The following is a 24279-nucleotide window of genomic DNA, read 5'->3' on the forward strand; positions in this document are numbered from 1 at the left end:
TTTGTTCCTCCATTTGTTTTGGACTTCAGATCCCAAAATCCCCAACCAACATGACCAACAATAAAGAAATATGGGAGCTGTAGTCCAAAACATCTGGAGAACCAAAGGTTAGGAACCACTGGAGTAGACCCATTAAATGAGTTGTCAAATGGCAAGTCAACTCTTACCTAAATCCCACCGATTCAGTGGTTCCACTCTAGTGAGGACTACCAATAGTAACCATATCAAAGAATCACAGAAGCAGAGAGCTGGAAAGGACCTCAAGGGCCATTCCTGCCATGCAGGACTCCACAATGAAAGCCACCCATCTTCTGTTTAAAGACCTCCAAAGGTGGAGAGTCCTTGACCATCTGAGGCAGTCTATTCCACTGTCAAATACTTCTGGTAGTCTTGGGGTAAGAACTAGGCCAAGGGTATTCCAATAGCCCTTTTCTTTTGTAGCACCCAACAACCACACGCATACACCCCCATGTAACCTCTCATTGACCATCCACATTATGTCCAGTTCCTCCATATGGTTGTTAACTGTCATCAAGTCAACTTCAACTTAGGGTGAAGGCCATAGTCACCTTATCCTTAAGGCCTTAAGTCACCTTATCATCAACAGCTCTGCTCAGGTCTTGCTGACTCAGGGCCATGACTTCCTTCATTGAGTCTTTCCATCTGGAATGGAGCCATCCTCTATTTTCCTGCTGCCTTCTACCTTACATTGTTGTCTTTTTTAGTGAGTGATGTCTTCTCATGATATGGCCAAAGTCTTGGTTTAGTCAGTTTGACATCTAGGGAGAGTTCAGGTTTGATTTGCTCTAGGACCCATTTAATTGTCTTCCTTTCTCTGTGGATTGGCACCAGCTCTCCAAAATCTCACACAGGGTTTTCTAAGCCTTGCAACCCAAAAATGCTTAGATCAGAAGGTGGAACAGATGTCAGATCTTCTACCTGCCCAGCATGAGCTGCGATTCCCACACACAGACTTACCGAAATGTAGAGACTCAGTGCAGAGGAGACCATTTCAGCTTGTACCTTTTGTTCTCTCCTCCCCATTCCCTTTGCCTCCTCTTCTCAAAGAACAGCCTGACCATCAAGATGCTTTTAAGGCGGTTTAATTATTTATGTCATTAGCAAAAAATAGATCCAGGAGCTGCTTTTTAGAACACCGTGTCCCTGAAAAATTTGGAGAAGCCGTAAAAGGTTTTCTCTGTCCGTTTCTGAAACTCTTGTATCTTGATGCATGGCTCTATTTGTGCAACTGGGGTGGAGTTATCCATTTGATCTGAATATGGGTTTCTTGATTCAATTTTGTAATGGACTGTGTAACATTTACTTCTACGGTGGTGAATTTAAGCATTTCTCAATATTGTTCTTGTCTATTCTGTTTATATTCACCCAAAACAAAACCCTGGAACTCGAGGCAGATTCTAAATTAAAACAAATGGATACAATTATAGTTAACTATTCAATACTGTAATTAAAGCATATGAAAGGGGAAGATGGTATTAAACTATCAACATTTCAAAAGGCTATCTTACTTTAGACATATCATGAGAAGACATGGCTCAGCTAGAAAAGACAATAATGTTTAGTACAGTGGGAAGCTGTAGGAAAAGAGGAAGACCACCTTAAAAGTGGGTTGTTTCAGCTAAGAAAACCATGGTCCTGAATTTGCAAAACCTTAGTAGGGCTGTTGGTGGCTGAAGCACTCATTCATAAGGTTGCCATAAGTCAAAGCTATCGTGATGGCAAATAACAGACAACTAAAGTGTAAGGTTAACTTACATCTGCATATGCCACTAACAGGATGCCCGCTATAGTCTCCCCATATGACCGAAGTTGAATAGGGCTTTGTAGGACATGGCCAATATTTTGAATGTTGCCTAGAAACAGAGTGACAGTCAGTGGGGCATAGTAATGTCACATTATTGTCATGTTCTTGTTAGCAAGGCTAATTTGAAGGCTCTATGTACCCAACTGTTGTAAGGAAAGGAGGACTTTTTGCCATTGCTAGCATCTTGCAAGGTCACCCTGGACATCGACGTAGACAGCCGTTGTAGTAAGCTGCCTTTCTACCAGCTGCTGAAAGATCAAGCATTTCAACAGCGTTTCAAAAGCCATCGCCATCCAGGCAGTGATTAAATAATATGTCTCCCCAAAATGTCCTGTGATCAAAGCATGTGTGCAGCAGATTAATGTCACAGATCCTAAGGGATCTTCACAGCGCAGGCAAAGAAACGTCTTAAGCTCCTTCCCTATACACCTTCCCACATCAGCATTATAGGGATCCAAGCGATGATGCGGATTCCACCTTCAAGGCTATATCCCTCATTAACCGATGTGATTTGGCATGAAAGCCCTCCTTTCCTCTCCCCATGCTCAGATTAGCAGAGGGCTGCTAAGAAATGCAGATTTCACGGAGGGCTGGTGAAAGGAATCCAAAGCAGCCAGGCATCTGAGCGCTGGCTCAGATCTGTGTTTTGATGCCTTGGGCTGTCCCAGTGGTTTCCCATTTATGGTGGCTCTTTTCCAGTTCTTCAGCTCCATATGTCGAGGGGAATATGCAATTTGGTTCATAGTGTAGGGTTCATGAAGACAGCCTTCCATAGATTCATGAAGGGAACCATAAAGATAATCTCATCCAACTTACTCCCAATGCAGGGGAAATCTGCCTATCTATACTATATTATATTTGGAGATTTCCATACATATGTATACATACATGCCTGTATAATATTGAACTTGTTTGAGCTGTGTGCTTTTACCTAGAATTATGGCATTGTATGTAGTTCTGCTGTTTGCAAACTATTGATCTTTGACTATAATAAACTTTCAGATGATGATGATGATGATGATGATGATCTTTATTCTGTACATTTCCTGTTTTCAAGTACAACTTCTGAGTAAGTGTGGCGAGGGTGATGGTGTTCACAGCTTGAGAAATGGATGTCATTCCAATGGGTGTCAACACATAGTTGATGCGCTTGTTGAGTGATTCTGGGAATCATTGCCCCCAAAATGTAACTTTTGCAGCTCAGATACAATTTTATCTCCCTTCTTCTTCCCCCCTCATTCTCTTCTATTGTGGGGGATTTACAATTCACACCTCTCTGGGCATTTTTGGTCCTCTGTCATGATTCGACCTCTGGCAGAAGTGTATGATTGAATCGCACTGGAGGACCTAGAAATGCCTAGAAAGAACACCTCTCTCAGCATTTCTGGGTCCTCCAGTGAGACTTTATGGTCAAGCTCTGGCCCAAGCATACCATACAATCACTCTGGAGGACCTAGAAATACCTAGAGAGAGCATCTCTCTCAGCATTTCTAGGTCCTCCAGCACAACTCTATGGTCCACGTCTCGCAGAAGCATACCATAGAGTTGGACTAGAGGGCCTAGAAAATGCTAGAGACAACATATTTGGGTGGGGGGACATGAGTAAGTGAAACCATGGATACTGTGGTCCCACAGATATGGGGTCATGCTATGTTACTGATTTCCCTTGGACAAAGGATGAACGTCATCTTCAGCTCCTCATGCATGCTCCTGTGCCGCTGCCTTTTATACAATTCCATTTTCCATCTGTTAAACCAGGTGTTGCCAACCAACCCAGAGGAAAGCTGGCAGGTGTACAGTTCTGCCCAGGACAGCGAGGGGAGGTGTATATGCACAGTGGTGGCGCCTCAACAGACAATGTGTTCACGTGATGCCAGGACAAAGCAACTGCGGCAGCTATTAGAAAAGGTGAGTAGATGTTTCACCTGCTGTGGAAGAAGGGGGGGGGGGAGAAGATGCTCCAGTGAAAAGGTGGGGAACGTCCATTTCCTTGAGGGCCCAATTAAATGTCAGAGAAGTTTTTGGGGACCATATTTCAAGAATGGGTGGGGTCATAGGAAAATTGGGTGGGGCCAGGCTATCTCCATGTCTATCTCTTCCTCCCAGAGTGGCGTTTCACCCTTCCAAAGTGAAGAAGAAAGACGTAGAAAATCTGAGAAGCCACCAAGGATGAGGAAGGGGATGTGGCCCTTGGAGACCCTCAGAAGGATAGACTGGACCTCCAGGAGGGCTGGATTTGGTCCAGAGCAGTCACAAATCATATAGCATGGGGTTGTTCAGATTTAGTTATTTATTTTATTTATTTTAACACAACATTTGATGTGTTTCTACCCTTCCCCTCCTCCTGGGAGTGCGCATGTTCATGGTGCAACCTTTAGTGATAGGTAAATCAACTAAAATATTAGTTGGTGGAGTTGAAATCAAGCACTTGCCCTTTTCTAAAAAAATTAAGGTCATCTCCATTTGAATGTATTAGGCAATACGAGATTATGGTATGCTGTTTGACACTCTCATCAGTATATTAAAAAGGCACTAATTTTGAGGTTTTGATGGCATGCACATTTATTTTAATTACTTAAATGCATTGATTAAAAAGATGTACAATGAGTCAACAAGCAACGGATAAAAAGAATGTTGAATTAGATTGTGACCTTTTTTCCCCCTCCATGAATTCGAGAATTAACAGCCCCTGTTTTGAAATACAGTTCTGTCACACAGCTGGAGAACAGCTCCCATTAAACTTAGTGCGCTTGCCCAAAGGAAAGGAATGGCAAGAGTAATTTAGCAACACTGAGTAGGCTGCAAGTCCCCCACAAGTAACACACATGTGGTGACCATAGGTTCCGTATCAGAAGGGTCCGTCTCGCGCCGCTGCCAGTTGCAGCGTCCGGGAACCGCAGCAGCCAAACGGCGCGGTTCCCAGACACTGCCAAGAAGGAGCACGAAAATCGCGCTCCTTCTTGCTCCCCGCGGTGTCATTTCCGGGGCGCGACGTGTGGACGCAGAGCGTCCATTACGTCAAGATGGCGGCGGCCGTGTGGAACGGCCGCTGCCATTTGTTACAGACAGAGTCCGTAACAGGAGTAGGGGCGTCTAGAAGAGACACGCCTTTTTTAAACTGGGGCATCCTGAGGACGTCCCAAATGGCGGTATGTAACCTGCCTTTGTCTTTTCTAATGATTCATACCTTCTCATGATGTGGCCAAAGTACAACAGCCTCAGTTTGATCATCTTGGCTTCCAAGGAGAGTTCAGGCTTGATCTGTTTTAGGACCCATTTCTTTGTCTCTTTGGCTGTCCATGGTATCCTAAGCACTCTTCTCCAGCACCACATCTCAAAGGAGTTGATTTTCTTCTTCTGGACTTTCTTCACTTTCCAGCTATTGCATCCCTGCATGGTGATGGAGAATACAACAGTTTGGATAATCCTTATTTTATTGTTCAGAGTTATATCTTTACAATTCAGGATCTTGTCCAGTTCTTTCCTAATCTTCTGACTTCTTGACTGCAGTCACCATTCCATCTTGGAGATGTCTCATCCATAGGGTCACCATGATTTGAGGTTGACTCAAGGACAGTAAACAACCTTCATTCATTCCTTCATTCTTATCTTTAAATAATTCTTATCTTTACAAAAAATTCAACGTCCTGATCCTTGGCATCTCAATCATTTTAGCACCTTGAATACTTCCTTTCAAGTGTAGAGTAAAAGCCAGAGTGGATTCACTGCCTCCTTTGACATGGACTTCACTGGCTGCCCATTACAAATACATCTTTTAAAAACAATCCGATTTCTGGTCCTGATGCCTCCTATACTTAGTTCTGGTTGTTTCTGAGGGGCTCATGAATTCTAATTAGATGAGTTGATGGAAGCTTCTGCTCACGTGAAAAGAGATATATCTCGCTTTCCTCACTTCCAAGTTCTAATGTGCTGCTGTTGTTGTTGCTGCTGGGTGCCTTTGAGTAGTTTCCCGCTTAGGGTAACCCTAAGGTGCCATGTCACATGGTTTACCTGGCAAAATGTGTTCCAAGAGGATTTGCCTTTGCCTCCACTGAGGGTCAGTGGGTGCGACTTGCCCAAGTTCACCCAGTGGGTTTCCATGGCTGAGATGCAGTTTCAACCCTGGTCTCCAGAGCTGTGGCTCAACACTATACCACAATGTTTTCATTAGTCAATAAATTGAGTAAATTGATTTGCAAGGCTGACATGCTTGATAAAGAAGAGCAACATGTGGGGAGAGGATCCCAAATGTTCCAAGTCAACTATGATTTTTCTACTTTCCTACTTGTGCATGTGAAACTGAGTTAAAACATGGTTTCTTCCTCACCCACTCATATATGAAAGACAGTTTCTTTTGAGGGGAAAAAAAATCACTTCTGGATTGGTTTGGCAGGCATCAATTAGGAGATCCAAACCATCAATGACTGAACACTAAACATCATTAGACGTCAGCTACTAAAAACATAACATTGTACATGTTGTAACCAAATGTCACATGTTGCCAAATATCTAGGGAGCATTTGACATTCAGAGTTGCAGAAAAGACATATCGGAAACTAGAGAGAGTTTGAATTAATTTGTTTCAATTCATTTGTTTCAACTCATCGGTAAAATAGGATGGTGCCAAAAAGCACCGGGAGAAGATATGTTTTGGAAAGTTCAGGGCAGCAGAACGCATCCTTGTTAATTAGAACCCAAAAAAGATCAAACCGAGACGGTTGCCCCAAATACGTCAACTGGAAAGGAAAGTTATTAATATCTCCAAATGCCTTGAAATGTGTTGCTTTTCATTAATTTAAGGCTTCAACATTTCAAAGACAGGACAGAGAGGAAATTAAAATGGGGGGGGCATGCTCCTGACTCTCCCCTGACATTAAAAAGTCTGAGCCAGATGGTACCGCCGCCTGCATGAAATAGTAACCAAAAATGAGGATGAAGATGTGGTGTGCTAAGGCTCATGTGATCTGTTTTTAATGGTCCAGAGTCCAGAGAGATCAGTAGAAACTTATTAGGAGTGATATAATCTTGGGATCAAGGGATTCGTGGCTTAATAGTGTCTACTAAGCATCCAAAAATTCATACGAAATGGTGTCTCTTCCTCCATCCGTTAATTAATTGGATTCTTGCAACAGTGAAGATGGCATTATCCCTGGAATTGGAAAGCGTGTCAGACAGAAACTGATGAATATGGAAACATCTTTTTTCCCTTCAGCTTCACTGGCTTGAAAAAAGTATCTGAGTATCTCCTTGGAGCTTCAGCTTTGCCTTGTCCTCACAACAGAGAAGAGACAGAGACCCATTTGAGATTCTCAGAGTTGGTAATATAGAAACTATAGGTTCACAGCCCTCCCATCTGTCATAAAGATACCTGTGGATGCTATACAGGTTGAGAATCCCTCATCCGAAATCCTTAGGACCAGAAGTATTTGGGCTTTTGGGGTTTTTCAGATTTTGGAACATTTGCAGATACATAATCTTGGAGATGGGGCCCAAGTCTAACCGTGAAATTCGTTTGTGTTTCATATTTTGTTTGAATTATAGAATATTTTAAACAATTGTGTGCATGGAACAAGGTTTGAATACATTGAATCATCAGAAAGCAAATAGGTCCTATCTCAGCCACTCATGAAGAGTTTTTTGGAACATTTCACATTTTGGAATTGTGGATAAGGAGACTCAGCCTACTCTTTGTGGGACTTAGACAACTCTAGTTGGGACTAACAGGATTCAAACTATCATGTCCTAACTGGATCAGAGGATGATAGTCCTAATAGTGCCAACTGGGAATAGACACACCACACAAGTTGTCTGTTGACTTATGGTGGCCCTGTGAATTTCATAGGATTTCCCTTAGGCAAGGAATACCCAGAAATGATTTGCTATGACCTTCCTCTTAAATATAGCCCACAGCACCTGATATTCCTTGGTGGTCTCCCATCTAAGTAATAACCAGGCCTGACCCTGCTTAACCTCCAAGACTAAATAGGATCTGGTGATTTCGGGGTTGCTAGGCTCTACTCAGAAAACTAAGAGTGTGTTTTATTTATCACCAGTTCATTTATACAGGTCCTGTCTACCTGCCTTTCTGTTCCAGCGATTAATGCCATAATCATCAAGGCGGGTTTGTGATGTGACGCTTGCCTGGCGATGCTCTTTTGTCACTGACATTCCTGCCGTGTGCCCTGGCAATCAATGACTGTCATCTGCAAATGACAAGGGGATAATTCATATCAGAGCAGAAACATCCTTCTTAGTCAAAAGAAACTCTGGCTGGTTGTGGATAGCCACTTTCCCAAAAGAAGGAGCCAGTGGTCTAGATCAGATACTTAGCTACGTAACTACGGTAGCTGCATGGTTTCTAAGGTAGTAACTAACTAGCTAAGTGACATAGCTAAGTAACATCTGCTGGCCCTCTTCCCCCAATCCTGATTTACCAGGCAGCAGCCACTGCAAGCAATGCAGGTCTGTTCCTCTGCTGATCAGGACACAGGAGGCTAACTTTTCCATTCCTCCCATCATTGATCTCCTTTGTGACGATCAGAAGCAGGATCTCTGTCACAATTCTTCCTTACACCATAACCTCCAAAATGACCACTTTTAGAGACATGCTGCCAACGTCTTCATTTGAGTTACAGGCGTCCCCCGGGTTACGAAATTAATTCGTTCCGGCGCCATTTTCGTAACCCGGAAGTCTTTCGTTAGCCGAATCCCCATAGGCGCTAATGGGGAAAAGCCGCGTTTTGGTGCGAAATAGCGCCGAAAAGCACCAAAACTTTTTTCGCAAGCCGGGGAAACCTTCGTAACCCGGAAATAATTAATTAATGTTTTTTTTTTCGTAACCCGAAAAATTCGTAACGCGGCGCGTTCGTATCCCGGGGGACGAGTGTAGTCGCAAAGGTGCTACCAGATCTCTCTACGTACTGATTCTAACCCAGCTATATCTATGAAATGTAGCACACAGTGTGGGATACAATAGCAAATTAGAGGAGTAAATTCCAAAACAATTGAATATCCTGGTGAAGGAAGTCCAGATGTGATTAGAAGACTGATTCAAGGGATTCAAATGAGATGATGATGATGATGATGATGACATCCATTCCCGGGATCTTGATTTGGATCATTATTGTAGTAGTCTTTCTTTTTTTATTCACAGGAACTACACAGTAACTGATATCTACACTGGTAAACAGACACAAACTAATAGGGATAGGTTTTTAAACTGAAACAAATAGACGTTATCTAAATAAAATCACTTACAGATTGAGAAAAGGGGGTAAACGACCTTTTCTATACCTTTAGGTTTCAGAGGGGTGAGTGCTGAGGCTCTTCTGATAGTTGTATATGACAACTCTTCCTTACATCAGGGATTGCTTTCGAGAGTAGACCGAAAACATCAGTTTGCTCAATCCCGGTTGACAAGAAAACACACTCCTCATTGCTCAGTAAGGCAGGATTGGTGCAAGGGTTACATTCCTATATATTCTCTACACAATGTAGTATGCAGAGATCTTGAATATGAAGCACTTATAAATGCATAATTCTAGGTTACACTTTTGTAACTGCGATCATGCATTCTAGCCAACATGTTTTAAACAATCTGCCCTGCTCCCCCCACAAAAAAACTGGGACTCAAAGCATCTCACAATTTAAAAGAATCCTGTTCATATCTTGTATAGCTGCGTTCGGTTCAAGGTTGCAGAAGTAGAGCTGCTCATGCACTGCCCTTGTGCATGAATGTCCATTATGCACCTTTGCAAATTGAATTCAAATGCATGTCCCCCCTAGAAGAACATTGCACATTGCATGTGGAGGTGGACTGTGCACTGTCTTGCATGTTTGGCTCCACACTGCAGTGCTTTGGTTCAGTTGGGGAACTTTGCCATTCAACACAAGGGATGCACAGCACAACTGATGCATAACTCCATATGAGTACATTTACATTGCACAACCTTCATGTAGGATCTCAGCCTCTCGCCACTTTCATTGGCATTAAGGCTGCTTAGGGATTAACTGTTTCCAAAACCATGATGAAAGAAGTGGCCTCCAAAGCCATTTCTCCACCCTTTTGGAATTCCTAATGATGTATTAGATCACAAGACACAGCTACCCCTATGTTGAATTATGTATGTTTCTAATTGTTTTGTTGATGCTGTTTTTACACCCATTTGGTTCTTTTTATTAATATTATGTCCTTTTTTCCCTTCCTCTCTTTCTGTGTCTCCCCAATCCCTACCCTAACCCCCTTCACTCTCTGAACAGGTACAAAACATGTCCCAGTCCATAGAGGTGTTGGACCGGAGGACCCAACGGGATCTACAGTACGTCGAGAAAATGGAAAACCAGATGAGAGGACTGGAAAATAAGTTCAAGCAGGTGGAAGAGAGCCACAAACAACATCTGGCAAGGCAGTTCAAGGTGAGGATGCTTCTCCCTGGGCTGATAACTCTACTGACTTCTCATCTTCTATTCTACCTTGGTCCCTGGCCCATCAAAAGAAAGAACCAAGTTCTTTCTTAACATAGCTTTCTTTAAGCGAGGGTCAACCCGAAACCTAAGCTTTGAGATGTTCCACTTTTCAGACTACAATACCCAGAACGTTAGTGGGGCACAACAGGATGGCATGACCAGCTCTCTCCTGCCAGGGAATGATGGTGCGACAAAGAACAGGCAGAAGGAACTGTTCATGTTGTGCTGTAGCACCCAAAGTGACATCATTTTGGGTTTTAAGGTGCGTTCCAGGAGCATTTATGGTTGTGACAACAATATCATTACCATAAATATGAATAAGGAACACTTACATGGTTATAAGCATACTTTACATTGTAATTGACTAGCAGCATGCTGGGCATGCTGGGCATGGTCTCCTAAGGCTCTGCCCATGTCCCTCAACCCTTTGTAGCTTTCAGTGGTTCCATAGTACAAAGGTTCTCAAGTTTTGGTCCTCCAGGTGTTGCTGAACATCATCTCCCAGTTTCCTGGACCATTGGCAACCCTGACTAAGGCTTCTAGGAGTCCAAGTCCACTCCATAGGGAAGTCCAATGGTTGAGAACCATTTTAAAAATTGGGATTATCTTTTCATTTCAAGGAGTCTGGTGATCCTGTAGGGTGGTCTTCGGGAAGACTACTTATAGCTTTTTGCAATCTCAACAAAAACTGCTCTCTCTCAGCAACATTTTGACATGGAAACCTGCACAAAAGTATTGGCTCTTGTCCAAAGAGCATTAGCGTTTCTGTGCCAAAAAACAACCTTGTTTGCAAAAAATAAAAGACGATTGCTTCAATAAGAAGACTCCAAGGAGCCAAAGAAAAAAATGCATTAAAACCCTTTCATGCTCCCAGCTAGGGATGTAATTCTTTGCTAATTTCATTCTCAAAGGAGGCAATGAGTCATTTTCCTTGTTTCCGCCAAGAAATTCTTTGCAAACTGCACCATATTTGAAGACTGTTAGCAGTTCAGGACATATTCTGTGCAAAGAAGGACATACTATTTTTGCACAGAAAACAGCATTTTCCAAACAGGAGATAATATATCTGATGTTTCCCCCACTGAAATGATATAAGTGGAGACCTTTTTCTGTTCAAAAATTCACATGTGAGTTTCTGGATTCCGGTGGATATTTATACACAGATGTACTTGTGAGCATAAGAATACAGACCACAGATTCCCCAGTGTCCTCTCTCTTAACAAATCATTAATATGGTTTTCCTGGCCCTTGTACACAGATGAGCTTTGTCACACCTATTGGGGACAGGGGTTCTGAAATAATATTAATAGACTGTGATGCAGCTTGTATTGGCTTCTGAGAAGCAGTGCAATCCTAACTCAAAGATGTGGCAGTTGGAGCAGGTTAGGCCAAAAGCACAATGGCCTCCTGGATGAATGACTGTGCTTGCCTAATAATCCATTTCTGTTGACTGATCTCAGAGACCAGACAGTAGAAGAATCTACTGGCATGACTTTTGTTTTGCCTGAGGTCAATGAGAAAGAAAAACTGGGTGGGGAGAGTCAAGAAGGGGTGACACGAGCAAAGATCATGGAATCATAGAGTTGGAAGAGACCTCAAGAGCCATCAAATCCAACCCCCTGCTATGCAAACATCCGATCAGTCCAAGGAAAGGCTGACTCTTCTTTAGAGGAGTCCTAGGTAATTTCCAAATTATCTTGCTTTGCAATGGCCATTGATCAAAAGCAATAAAGAGTGATTGAATTGATTGAATTGAAATTATCTTGGTTAAGAGGGATTTGCATTCGACCCAGTTTTAGCCAGCCTAGTCTCAACTCAGTCGCCCTCCGCCACCTTGGCGAGTTCAGATTGCACTCTTGTTTCAAAGCAGATGCCACCGGAAGAGTCCGGGTCTATCGTTTTAAACTATAATTTTTAATATCTTTCCCATTCTTTTAAAAAAAATAATTAAGAAATGTATTGATAGCTGTTGTCTGTCTTAAGACAGGTTAGTGAGCTAGCTCTCCAACAGTGTCTCATTTTCTTGCTTGCAGGGCTAACTTAAACGAAATTTTTACAATGTCGCACTGGCTGAAGAAGCAGTTCATCCCCCCCACACATGTAACCATGAAAAACAAAAACAGAGGGCAGAGAGCTTTCCCCACCATCCTTTGGTTTCTTTCCTTTGTTTTCTCGTTTCTTTTTTTACCTTTTTCCTTCTTTTCTTTCCTCGTTTTCAATTTTTGCACCATTTCACGGCACCGCCCCACCGAGAGCTCTTCCTTTGCATGATAACTGTAGAGACGCATTTCATCACTAGTTTTTTGAACTCCTTGTCAATGCATTGGTTATTATTATTATTATTATTATTATTACTATTATTATGATTAATTTATGGAAAAGAAAAAAAAACAAAGAATTTGTGTATGTGACCGAAGCATGTAACCTTAAGATGTTGCATTCTAAAAACGAAAAAAAAAATTCTAAATAAAGGCCTTTTTCCCAAATAAGATGGTGTTCTTCGGACTGTTTAATATTATACCATTTGATATAAATATAGATATATTTATATATCCGTTGCACATTTTTAAAAAAAATACAAAACCTCCCCCTTCAACAAGCAGTAATAATATTAATAATAATGATGGTCATTATGATGTGGGTGAAGACAAGGCCCATCCCCAAACAAATAGCAGCCAGGAACGCAGGCAAGGCAGGCAGGGGTGTGAGAGATGTTGCACTCCAAGCACTGAAACCAAGCTTATTTTAACCTTGCAGGCGATAAAAGCGAAAATGGAAGAGCTTAGGCCCTTGATCCCAGTACTGGAGGAGTACAAAGCCGATGCCAAATTGGTTTTGCAGTTTAAAGAGGAGGTCCAGAATCTGACGTCAGTTCTAAACGAACTCCAGGAGGAGATTGGCGCCTATGACTACGAAGAGCTACAGAACAGAGTGTCAAATCTTGAAGAGAGGCTGCGGGCTTGCATGCAAAAATTAGGTAGGCTTGCACACCTGAGGAAGGAGAAGCACCAACCCCTGGGGCGAGGTGGTGCGTTCTCACTCCATTGCTATGACAAGACACTAGAGGTGCCTCCTTGAAGTCCAGGAGTCCACAACGCCAGAGCTCAGTTTGAGCCCATCTCAAGGGCAAAAGCCAACACTTGCTTTCAATGCCTGGGGTTCAACCAAAGGTTTGGAGAATTACTTTTTATGGATGACCACTCTCAGGATCACTCCAGTCAGCATGGGCATTCTGAGAGTTATTGTCCAAGAGGTAACTTTTCCAAGCTCAGGGCTTCAACCTTGGAGCATATGATGGAAGACTAGGTGAAAATGCCCACAAAGAGTTGCATTCGCTGAGGCCTAAATCCAGGGGTGGGAATCACGCAGCCCTCAAATTGTTGTTGGATTGCAACTCCCAGCAGCTCCTAGAAGGCAGCACCAACAGTGAGGGGAGATCAGAACATCAGCTCAGTAATATCTGGAGGGCCACACACTGACCACCCTGTTATAGCTAGAGTAGACAGATTAAATCTAGGAATTCAATAAGTTAACACTTATGTAAGTCCCAGTGATTCAAAATGTCTTCTCTGGTTGGGATGAAGAATTGGATCGAGACCAAAGTCCCACATATCTGGGTTTATGGGGAATATTGCCAGACCAGAAGGTGCCATTTCCATACGGATGGAGATATTCCATCACTTTTTCAGAAACACTATACACACTTAGACCAGAAACCATAGCCAGTCCAAACAAAAATCCCCGTTGTCCCTGCATCTTGATGAAGTTTAGTGGTTGCAGGTTGGTTGTTTCCTGAGTGTTCACACTCCCTTACCTCATCCCACTTTGCCAGATGAACACAAGGCACTTTTGAAATGGAGAAGCACTTCAAAGTAATTCAAGATATAGTATTTTGCATGGTGTGGGTGTGGGTGGGTTCCCACAAATATGGGTGAGCTAACCAACAAAGGGTGGGAGGGAGAAGGAAGGGAAGAAGTTCCACCAAACACAAACATTTGGGAACACTAATGGGAACTCCTTGAGAGACACTCTGCACAACCTCAGAGGTCCCTTTTCTTATTTACTTAGCCTGAAAGACAGGAAAGAAACAGGCCCAAGTACTATGTGATTCAGGTTTCTAAAGCAAACAGTTTGAGCAAGGAGGTCTTTACTCCAGTGAGACCCATCTGAAAGTAACACAGTTGGTTCAACTGTTCAAAGTGCAGCACGACACATTGGCTTGAGTCCTGGAGAAAGAATGGATGATATGTAACATTTGTAATATGTTATTCCCAGGCCACTGAATAGAAATCCTATCGGTTCCAACTAGGGTAGATCCATTGAATCAATGGTGAAATGTTGAGTCAACACATAAATAGATCCCACTGATTCCATGGGCCTGGTCTAGGTTGGACCAACCAGTGATTTTACATTCACAAGTCAGGTACATTCTTTTTATGGGTAGTCCCAGGTATCCACTACCATTTACTGCTATGTCAGTGTATTCTATTTGTTGTTGTGTTCCTTCAAGTCATTTACGATTTATGGTGACCCTTAAGCTGAAACTGATCTTGGGGTTTTCTGGGGATGTGTGACACGCCCAAGTTCATCTAGTGGGTGGCCATAGCCAAATAGGAATTGAACCCTGATCTCCAGAGTTGTAGTCCAATGTTCAAACCACTACACCATGCTGGCTGTCCCATGTATTCAATACCTCACTTCAGATGTTCCAAAGTGGCCACTTTGGTCATTGGGTTTTGATGGCTCACAGTTTTGAATGATGCCCAGAAGTGGTACCTTGATTTCATCGAGTCCCAGATCTAGGGAAAAAAGTGGGATGTAAACAAAGAAATGGATGAGTAGATGGAAGGATGGATGGAATCACAGAGTTGGAAGGGAACACAAGGGACCCACAAGAGTCATCCTATCCAAAGCCCTGTTGATGCAGTAAATCCTCAGCTGAAATATCCCTAAGAGATGACCTTCCAATCTCTGCTTCCAAACTTCCAAGGAAGTCCATTCCATTATCAAACAATATTTCCTTATGCAAAGGAATATTGCAACACCTTTGAGATTAAGTGAGAACAAAGTTGTAGCATGAGCTTTTGTAGACTAGGTCTACTTCTTCAAATGCATCCTACAACTTCTTTTGCACGGTTAGTCTCAAAGGTGCTGCAAGATCCCTTTTCACATGGATACTCCAGACTAACATGGATATGTCTCTGAGTCCTTTCTAATGTTTTGTTGAAATCTCCTTCCTTTCAATTTAAAACCCTTGGTTTAAGTCCTATGCTCTATAGTAGCAAAAAACAAGCTTACCTTCATCTTCCACGTGGAGTCCTTCAGATACTTTGAGATGACCATCATGCCACTTCTGAGTCTTCTTTACTCAGCTCCCTCAATTGTTCCCAATGGGGCTTAGCTGCAAGCAGTAATGTTGTTCCTAAGCTTCATGGAAAGAAACACTTTCAACTGAGCAAACACGACAGAATTAAAGGAGAAAACCAAACATGGCAGTGACATTCATAGCTCAGAAGAAGTGGATCAACATATTCTACATGAGAGACAAATCCCAAATTCAATCCCTGGCAGTTTTTCTAGTTATTCTTGAAGGAGCAGGTGCCAAGTAATGTTCTGCTGGATTGCTTCTTCCAGTCAGAGTACATCATACAATCACAGATTCTTAGGGTTGGAAGGGATTACAAGAACCACCTTAGCCCAGCCTCCTGGCATGCAAAAATTTACAGCAAAAGCACTCCTAAAAGATGGTCATCCAACATCTCTTTAAACCCTTCCAAAGAAGGAGGGTACACCCTCCACCAAGACAGACATGGGTTTCCATGTCTGAGCAATAACAGTGACAAATTGAATGCCAGAGACCAGCACCAAATTTTGCAGGCTTTCCAATAAAAGACACTTCTATGAGATGAAATTTTCATATAAATCATCAAAAGAAAAAAAAAAGCATGGGAGAAGGGATTGAAATCTGTCTGTTACACACACACACACATACCAAATTCATCCATTTATCTTCTCTCCAGAACTGTGTCTCTCAGGGCCGCTTGTGCTAACTTTAATCTTTATACCATAACAACTGGCTAAAAAAAACTGAGTTAGGATAAATATGTATTCAGATGGATGGATCATAGATGATAGTCCAGTGCTCAAACCACACCATACTAGCTCAAAGATAGATAGATAGATAGATAGATAGATAGATAGATAGATAGATGGATGGATGTCCAGGGCATGTCTGGAGAATATTCACTATGGAAATCTAGCAAAGGCATTTTCTACAGAGGGCACCACAAGGGTGACCAATGGCTTGAATAGGAAAAGTAATGCGAATCCACAATGTGTTTATAAAGGAGCTATGCAAAGTATTATATCCTAGCCCCAATTCAAGACTAAGACCCAGAATGGATTAATTGTGCCACTGACATGGAAGCCTCTGGCCATCCCTGGCATGCAAATCTCTGAAACCCCTAACCTTCCCTGAACTGTGGTGGAGTCCGGCCAACTTCTCCTCATCTCCATGACAAACAGGCTGGCTGCTGTCAACCATCCTTGTTTGTTCCTTGGCACTGCCAGCCATCCAGCTGTTTTCAAAAGAGCTCCCTTTTTGAAGGGCATTATTACGATGCTGGTTCTCTCATTAAGGGGGGCAGAAGACTCCGAAGCATCTGACAGCGCTCAGATCAATTAGCTTTAATTAGAACCACAGAGGGAGGGAAGAAAGAAACACTGGCCACATCGCATGCTATGTTTTCAAATAAATAGCCAAGTTAGTCTCTTGCGGTGTAAAAAAGGAGAATGGGAAGGGGCAGGTGGAATAAAAGAATATAGCAACACCTTTAAGACTAACTGGTTTTCATTTTAGCATGGGCTTTCAGGAAGAAGCGGGTTTATATCCACGAAAGCACAAGCTAAAATAAAAAGTCGCTATGGAATAACAAAGAACACTAACACAGTCTAATAGCAAGGTCTATCGCATTTAGGAATGCAGCATGCAAAGCCAACTAAGCCTTTCTTTGAATGGATACAACCCATTGAAAGACTTTCAGGGCTGACTTGGGAGCTTATCGCATTACTAATAAACCCGATTTACCTCTTCCGAGTTACATTCGAATTCGGGATGCAGCCGGATATTATCACATGGATCTTGCTGCTGTTGCTGCCTCCCGACTGCATCCAGGCAAAAATCCAGCTAAAATCTGCCTTCAACCAGCCACTTTTCACTTTGGAGAGATTCTTGGCTTTGCAAATCGGCCAGCTGAGGGTGGATTTTAGCCAGATTTTTGCCTGAATGCAATCAGGAAGCAGCAACGGTGGCAAAATCCATGCGATAATACCCGGCTGCATCCCAAATTCGAATGTAACTCGGAAGAGGTAAATCGGATTTATTAGTAATGTGATAATCTCCTTGGTCTCCAGGTCATGCCAGAGGTGAATCCCAGGGTGCTTGATCATGACAACATTGCCACTGGCCAAGATCCTACAGCACAGTCCATGTTTTTGGAACTACATGAATGAATATATAATATGTTGCTGAAAAGCAATGAAACTTTATTGCTGAATGTAAAACTGTGCAACTTGGCACTAAAAAAAGAGGGCTCCAATGCCCATCAGGCACTTGTGATGCTTACTGGGCATTTCTAATGCACATCAGGCACTCCTGAGCTGCTCTGGCACTTATTAGCTGGTGTCCAGATGCACATCAGAGAGCATCCCAATGTGCATTTGCTCCTATTGTGCATTGGGCCGTGGTGCATCATAGTGCAATAGATGCCCATATGTTGTAACATCACAGGAGACCCCAAATGAGCATGGACATTGTGAAACCACTCACACAAAGACACTCATGCATACATTCAAGAACTAAGGAAATGAAAGGTGGTAGCAGACAGTGACTTCAGGGAACGCTCAGGGTGATGTACCAATTCCAAATGCAGAGCTCCAAATGGGGGGACACCATGAGTTCGAAGTGGCTCAGCAAGGATAGTGGCATGGCCAGCAATGCCAAGGAGTCAGGCAAGTTATGGACAGAGAGTTTGTCTGACCTAACAGGCAAGTTATGGACCAAATTAGTGGTGCCTAGGCAAGCATGCTGATAGGCCAAAACCTGTTCCAGGGCTGAATTTGGGCTTAAAGTTTATTTTCCAGGAGAGAAGAATGGGAAGGGACATTGTGAATGGCCAGAGAATCAGTGCAAATGTCTCTGGACAAAGGAGTATTGCTTCCAAAGGGAAGTGTTCTTGGATTTTGTTCATTTGTAAACACAAGATCGATTGCTATCATCACTCCTATCAATGAAGGGATTAGACAGATTGCAATCTTGATCGATCTATCCTTGGCTACATGCTCTAATCCTTCCCCCATGCTGAGCCTCCCTGATCCCCAAATATGGTCCAGGATCAACTTAAATAGCATGGCTAGTTTCCCCACATTAAGAATGCCCTCGCGGCGACATGCCTCAGACATCCCTTTTGATATCAGATTTATATTGAAATGAAAGGGGTATGCCTGGAAGCTAGACCATGGGGTATTCTTTGCTCTTCATCCATCATCCACCTGTCTTACTGTGCATTTTGTGACACTGGTGCCAACTGAGCAGAAAACAAAGAAAAGCAGCCTTAAAACATGTCTCATTTATTATAAATTCCTTAATCCCTGTGGGCATGCTTCTTAAATTTTTGCAGGCTTCTCCATTAAGGGCACTTCAAATACATGAAATGTTCACATAGTCCCCCACCCCCAGAAAAAAGGATTGAAATATCTTTATCTCTATCTCTCTGTCACACACACACACACACACACACACACAGAGCAAGTTCAACAACAACAACAGAAGTAGCTAATCTGAATATTGTCAAGGGTGCAAAAGCTATTTCCCATTAGTGCAAATGAACAATCCCATTCACAAGGGGTGCCAATAATCTAACAAATGGCCCTGGCCGTTGCTGCTGCTTTCCGACATGCTCTACAAAAAAACACGATTGAAAGAAATTTTTAAAATCATAGTAATTTCTGGTTTGGGAAGAAGGGCACACTCCATCACTTGGTTTCCTTGGTTTCATTGCATCCCACTCTTTTGCAGCCTGCGGGAAATTGACAGCAATAAGTGATCCAATCACAGTAAAGACATCCGGATCAAGATTTGGCTCATGGATGACGGACCCATTGGCACCGGAAGGTGAAAACAAGGTAAGATCACTGAACCCAGAGTGTATCTATTGCTGGGTTCCTGTGGTTGCTGCCTTTTTTCCTACTAAGAAATAAAAAGCCGATCAGAATTGGTTAATACCTTTATTAGGGCAACTACAATGTCATGGACAATGGTAGCTAGCGACTTCCACAAGAGTTTTCTGTTTTGATCAAAATCCTTTGCTCAAAATCCTTCAAGAATTTCACCCCAAAACTATTGCTTTTGGAGATGCAGACTTGCTTCCCGGACACTATGCCTCCTTTGAAGAGGCTCTTTTAATTCTGTTACATGCCCCCCTCCAAAAAAAGAGGAACCCATCTTTTTGGTCTTATCCAACAGTTCTATCTTATAGAGAGAGGCGAGATCTCTGGCATTATGCAGTCATCTTTATGTAAAGTACCAAAGCTGCCTTATTTTGCTGCCTTCCACCCAGGCAATCTTTCCTTGTCTTTTCTCTAACGCAATTCCAAAGTGATAATCAAAAGGGGAAATTCTTTTCATCTCCGTTGCTGCCGCAACCAATCTCAAGAAAGTGAGAGCAGGAGGAGGGAGGATCATGGTGGCAGGAGACTGTTGAAAGGAAGGGGAGGTGTTTTCTTTTCCCTTTCCAAAAAGGCAGAGGAGAAGGGGAAGGAGACTGGCAGGCATCTGTGAAGTGACGCATCCCTTGCTATTGTACCTTGTAATATCCAAAGATCAAATCATTTTGCTGAGCAGTGTTGCACAACAGAGTCGCACGGCCTTGGTTTACGCAAGAGACCGGACTCGTCTGATCTGTCAACTTTCAATGTTCACTCTTTTATTGGGCAAGAGCAGAATGTAATACATAAAGTAATATTTGGGACACTCTTTCAACGGCTGTGTCTGCTTCCTGCAAACAAGTATCTTAAAAAGAAAAAAAGGCAAAGAAAAAAGGAAAATTAGCCTCAAAGAGATCCTACATCACAGTTTACATTTTGTGACTTTGAGCCCAAACAAACAGGCCAAAATAAAGCTGCTTCGGGTCACATCAGAGGTATGCTATTTAAATGATGCATCCTAAGAGGCCAGAAGTCGTGCCAAAGCCACGCTCCAGTCCTAAGGACTGGAGTGCCGCTTTGGCGCAGCTTCTGGCCTCTTAAGATGCATGTGTCATTTAAACAGCATACCTCCAAAGTGACCAAAGCAGCTTTCTTTTGGCCTGTCTGTTTGGGCCCTTTGTTGTTGTTGTGTGCCTTCAAATCATTTCCAAATTATGGTGACCCCCAAGGAGACCCTATCACAGGACTTTTTTGGCAAGTTTCTTCTGAGGTGATTTGCCATCGCCATTTTCTGAGGCTTGGAGAGTGGGATTTGCCCAAAGTCACCAAAGGTTTTCATGGCCGAGCTGGGATTCGAACCCTGGTCTTCCAATGCTCAAACTACTACACCATTCTGTAACTACAATGCAGAAATGTATGGAAACCTTGTCAGTGAACTGAGAAGATGTGCAACTTGGCACTTATAAGAATGTTCCAATGCACAGTGGGCACTTCCATTGAACATTGAGCACTTCTGATGCACAACAGACACTACAGTTGTATTCTGGAACCTCTCAGCCAAGGACTGGACCCACATCAGGTAGTACCCCAATGTTCCCAGTTACCCATGATGTATCAGTTCTTCCACCATTACACAATGGCTTTCCATACTTTCCAACATCATGACAGCCACTGGGTGAATATAGACATTGCAAAACTACTCAGTTCAGTTTTGTGCACCCATAAAGCCATTTATGAAAGCCTAAGTCCCAAGCAGAAACACAGCCTAGACTTTTGCCGCCAAAATCAGCCGAACAGCTTGGTAAGAAAGAGGGGAGCTTATCATTTTTAATTTATATTGTATTTATATCTATTTTCCATAGTTCTGTTGGTGGCAGGACAAAGAGAGAGCAGGGAGATATTAAGGGTACCAAAGCCCCAGCCTGGGACATACCTAGCGGTACAAATACAGAAGAATGACTTTGACCATTATGTGTTCTTTCCTCTCACATTTGAAACCAGAGATGGGAACGTCTGGCCCTCCAGATGTTGTTGGACTGCAACTCCCATTAGCCTGAACCAGCAAAGCCAAAGATAAAGGATGCTGGGAACTGCAGCCCAACAACCTCTGGAGGGCCACAGGTTGCCCACCCTGATTTAAACAGAGTCTATATGCATTCTTCAGATGACCAGAAGGACGATCTTGAATAGAGCCGGAGGTCATCTGTAAATAAATAACAGACTCTGTGAATTTGTCTAATCCTCTTTTAGAACCATCACTAGATTGCTTTGCTTTGGATTACCATACTCTAGAATAGATAACCGACTGCTGGGTGTGTGAACTGATTCTGTAGAAACCCACTTCATTTGAAGTGGTTTAGGGAAAGCAAAGTGGTGCTGTTAATGAGAGGCTGCAAAGCTCAACCTTGCTTTGCCATGTTGACAAACCACAATTTGCTGAACAAACCACAGGGAATGGCTTGTTTTCTGATTTTTGCATATCTTTTGTTTCTTCCCTATAGGTCTGGTATATGGACAGCTATCACAACAACCGCTTTGTCCGGGAGTACAAATCCATGTCCGATTTTATGAACACGGACAACTTCACCTCCCACCGCCTCCCCCACCCATGGTCCGGAACCGGTCAAGTGGTCTACAATGGCTCGATTTATTTCAACAAATACCAAAGCCACATAATCATCAAGTTTGACTTGAAAACTGAGACCATCCTCAAAACCCGCAGCTTGGATTATGCTGGCTACAACAACGTCTATCATTACGCCTGGGGTGGCCATTCGGACATTGACCTCATGGTGGATGAGAATGGCTTGTGGGCTGTCTATGCCACCAACCAAAATGCGGGGAACATTGTTATCAGCAAGTTGGACCCCAATACCTTGCAGAGCATCCAGACTTGGAACACCAGTTACCCAAAACGCAGCGCCGGGGAAGGCTTCATCATCTGTGGCACTTTATACGTCACCAATGGTTATTCTGGAGGGACTAAGGTGACCTATGCTTTTCAGACCAACACCTCCACTTATGAATATATAGATATTCCCTTCTTAAACAAATACTCCCACATTTCTATGTTGGACTACAACCCGAAAGACAGAGCCCTCTACGCGTGGAACAATGGTCATCAAATACTTTACAACGTCACCCTCTTCCATGTTGTCAGATCTGACGAGTTGTAGTCTGTTTTGGGGGGTCTGGCGACAGAACTGAATGTTGTTTGACGAAGCGAGAAACCCAGCAGACAACGGAAAGGATTCCCAGATACGTCACGCGGAAATAGATTTGAAAATACAGAAACAGAGCAGCTGCCAAAATAACCGAGTGAGAATCAGGACTGACAAACCAGCGAGGTGGGCGCTCATCTCTCCAGCAAAATTTCCAACTTGCATTACTGAAAACAGGGGGGGAAATAATCCAATAAAACAGAGCACTCATTTGCAGCTGGAACTGCACTTGACAGACCACTTTTCGGTTGTTGTTGTGGGTTTTTTTTTCAGGGGTTGGGAGCGGGGTATTTTGTTTTTCCTCCCCTTATGTTCCAATAGCAAAGCTGTAGTTATAAAGTACAACGTTAAGGCAATGACTGTTGGAGAATTTATCATTGGGATGGGTAGGGACACACAATTCTCTCTCACCCACCCCAGCCACTCTTTTTTGGTGTGTTGCATGGACATTTCCTACATCACAGCCAGCAATGATGGATGTGTGGGCTGTATTGGGAATACGAAGTTGACGGGCCATGTCTGGTTTTCCAAAATAAAAGAAGGGGTTATGGATGAAGATTGTATTCCATTGCAGCTAGCTACTAGTCCCTTCCCCGTCTCTTTTCTCTGTGTTTTATGTCACCTTTAGATTAATTGTTCCGAGACCTAAAGTAGCTAATGGATCTGTGTCTTTAGTAGCTATAAAATACAAAAATGAAAAAATAAATGAAAAAAAAGGTATGTATTATGGACAAGTCGTTGTACCCAAATATTTGTTTAAACATGTATCCAGCCAATATCTTGTACATTGTATGTCTGTTATTAATCAGAGGTGGAAAAAACAAAAAAACTTTGTATGTCCAAGTTTATGCAATGAATGTTGTAAATGGAAATGATGTCATTTGGGTTAATAAATGAAGGTTTCATATCTTTAAACACTGATGTAGCGTTCACCTTCTACATGTTATGTACCTTTCAAGCGGACTCAGATTTAGGGTTTTTCTTGACAAGATTTCTTCCGAGGAGTGCCTTCCTCCAAGGCTGAGAAAGTGTAACTTGTCTAAGGTGACCCACAAGGTTTCAAGGCTGGAATGTGTCCCAAGAAGGACAGCCAAAATGATCAAAGGTGTGGAAACCAAGCTTTGTGTGGCATGACTTAGGGAGATGGATATGTTTAGTTTGGAGAAGAGAAGTCTAAGCGGTGACATGAAAGCCATCTTAAAATATCTGAAAGGATGACATATTGAGAATAGAGCAACCTTGTTTTCTGCTGCCCTGGATTCAATGGATTCAAGCTCCAGGAAAAGAGCTTCCGCCCAAACATTAGGAAGAACTTCCTGACAGAAGATGTGCATGCTTGTTTTTCCTCTCCTCCAGAGACTAAAATGTGAACCAAGGGATCTGAATTACAAGAAAAAGATTCCACCTATGTATTACTATAGGAACTAATTGACAGTAGAGTAGACTTCCCCAGATAAGTATGGACTCCATTTTTGGAGGTCTTTAAACAGAGGTTGGATGGACACCCTTCAGGAGTGTTATAGTTGTGTTTTCCAATCCGTTTGCACTAGTAGGGAGTAATGC

The 24279-nt window shown here is 42.8% G+C and overlaps 1 protein-coding gene across 4 annotated transcripts in view; it reads left to right on the plus strand.

Annotated features, from left to right (window-relative positions):
* The window catches only part of LOC149308108 (noelin), a 57175-nt gene extending 33557 nt beyond the window's left edge, over window positions 1–23618 (plus strand). For 3 of the 4 annotated variants that reach the window (XM_089535097.1, XM_089535099.1, XM_089535100.1), the window contains exons 2-6: window positions 3584–3733; window positions 10085–10240; window positions 13049–13268; window positions 19368–19474; window positions 21997–23618. In XM_089535097.1, the coding sequence (XP_089391223.1) occupies window positions 3584–3733; window positions 10085–10240; window positions 13049–13268; window positions 19368–19474; window positions 21997–22671 (1308 nt within the window). In that variant the 3' untranslated portion in view covers window positions 22672–23618. The remainder of the gene's footprint in view (window positions 1–3583; window positions 3734–10084; window positions 10241–13048; window positions 13269–19367; window positions 19475–21996) is intronic. The other variant, XM_089535098.1, reaches the window with a different exon arrangement.
* The last annotated feature ends 661 nt before the right edge of the window (window positions 23619–24279 follow it).

The sequence above is a fragment of the Sceloporus occidentalis genome, unplaced genomic scaffold (assembly GCF_023333645.1).
Source record: "Sceloporus occidentalis isolate IW3139 unplaced genomic scaffold, rSceOcc1.0.p SCAF_8, whole genome shotgun sequence".
Taxonomy (NCBI): Eukaryota; Metazoa; Chordata; class Lepidosauria; order Squamata; family Phrynosomatidae; genus Sceloporus; species Sceloporus occidentalis.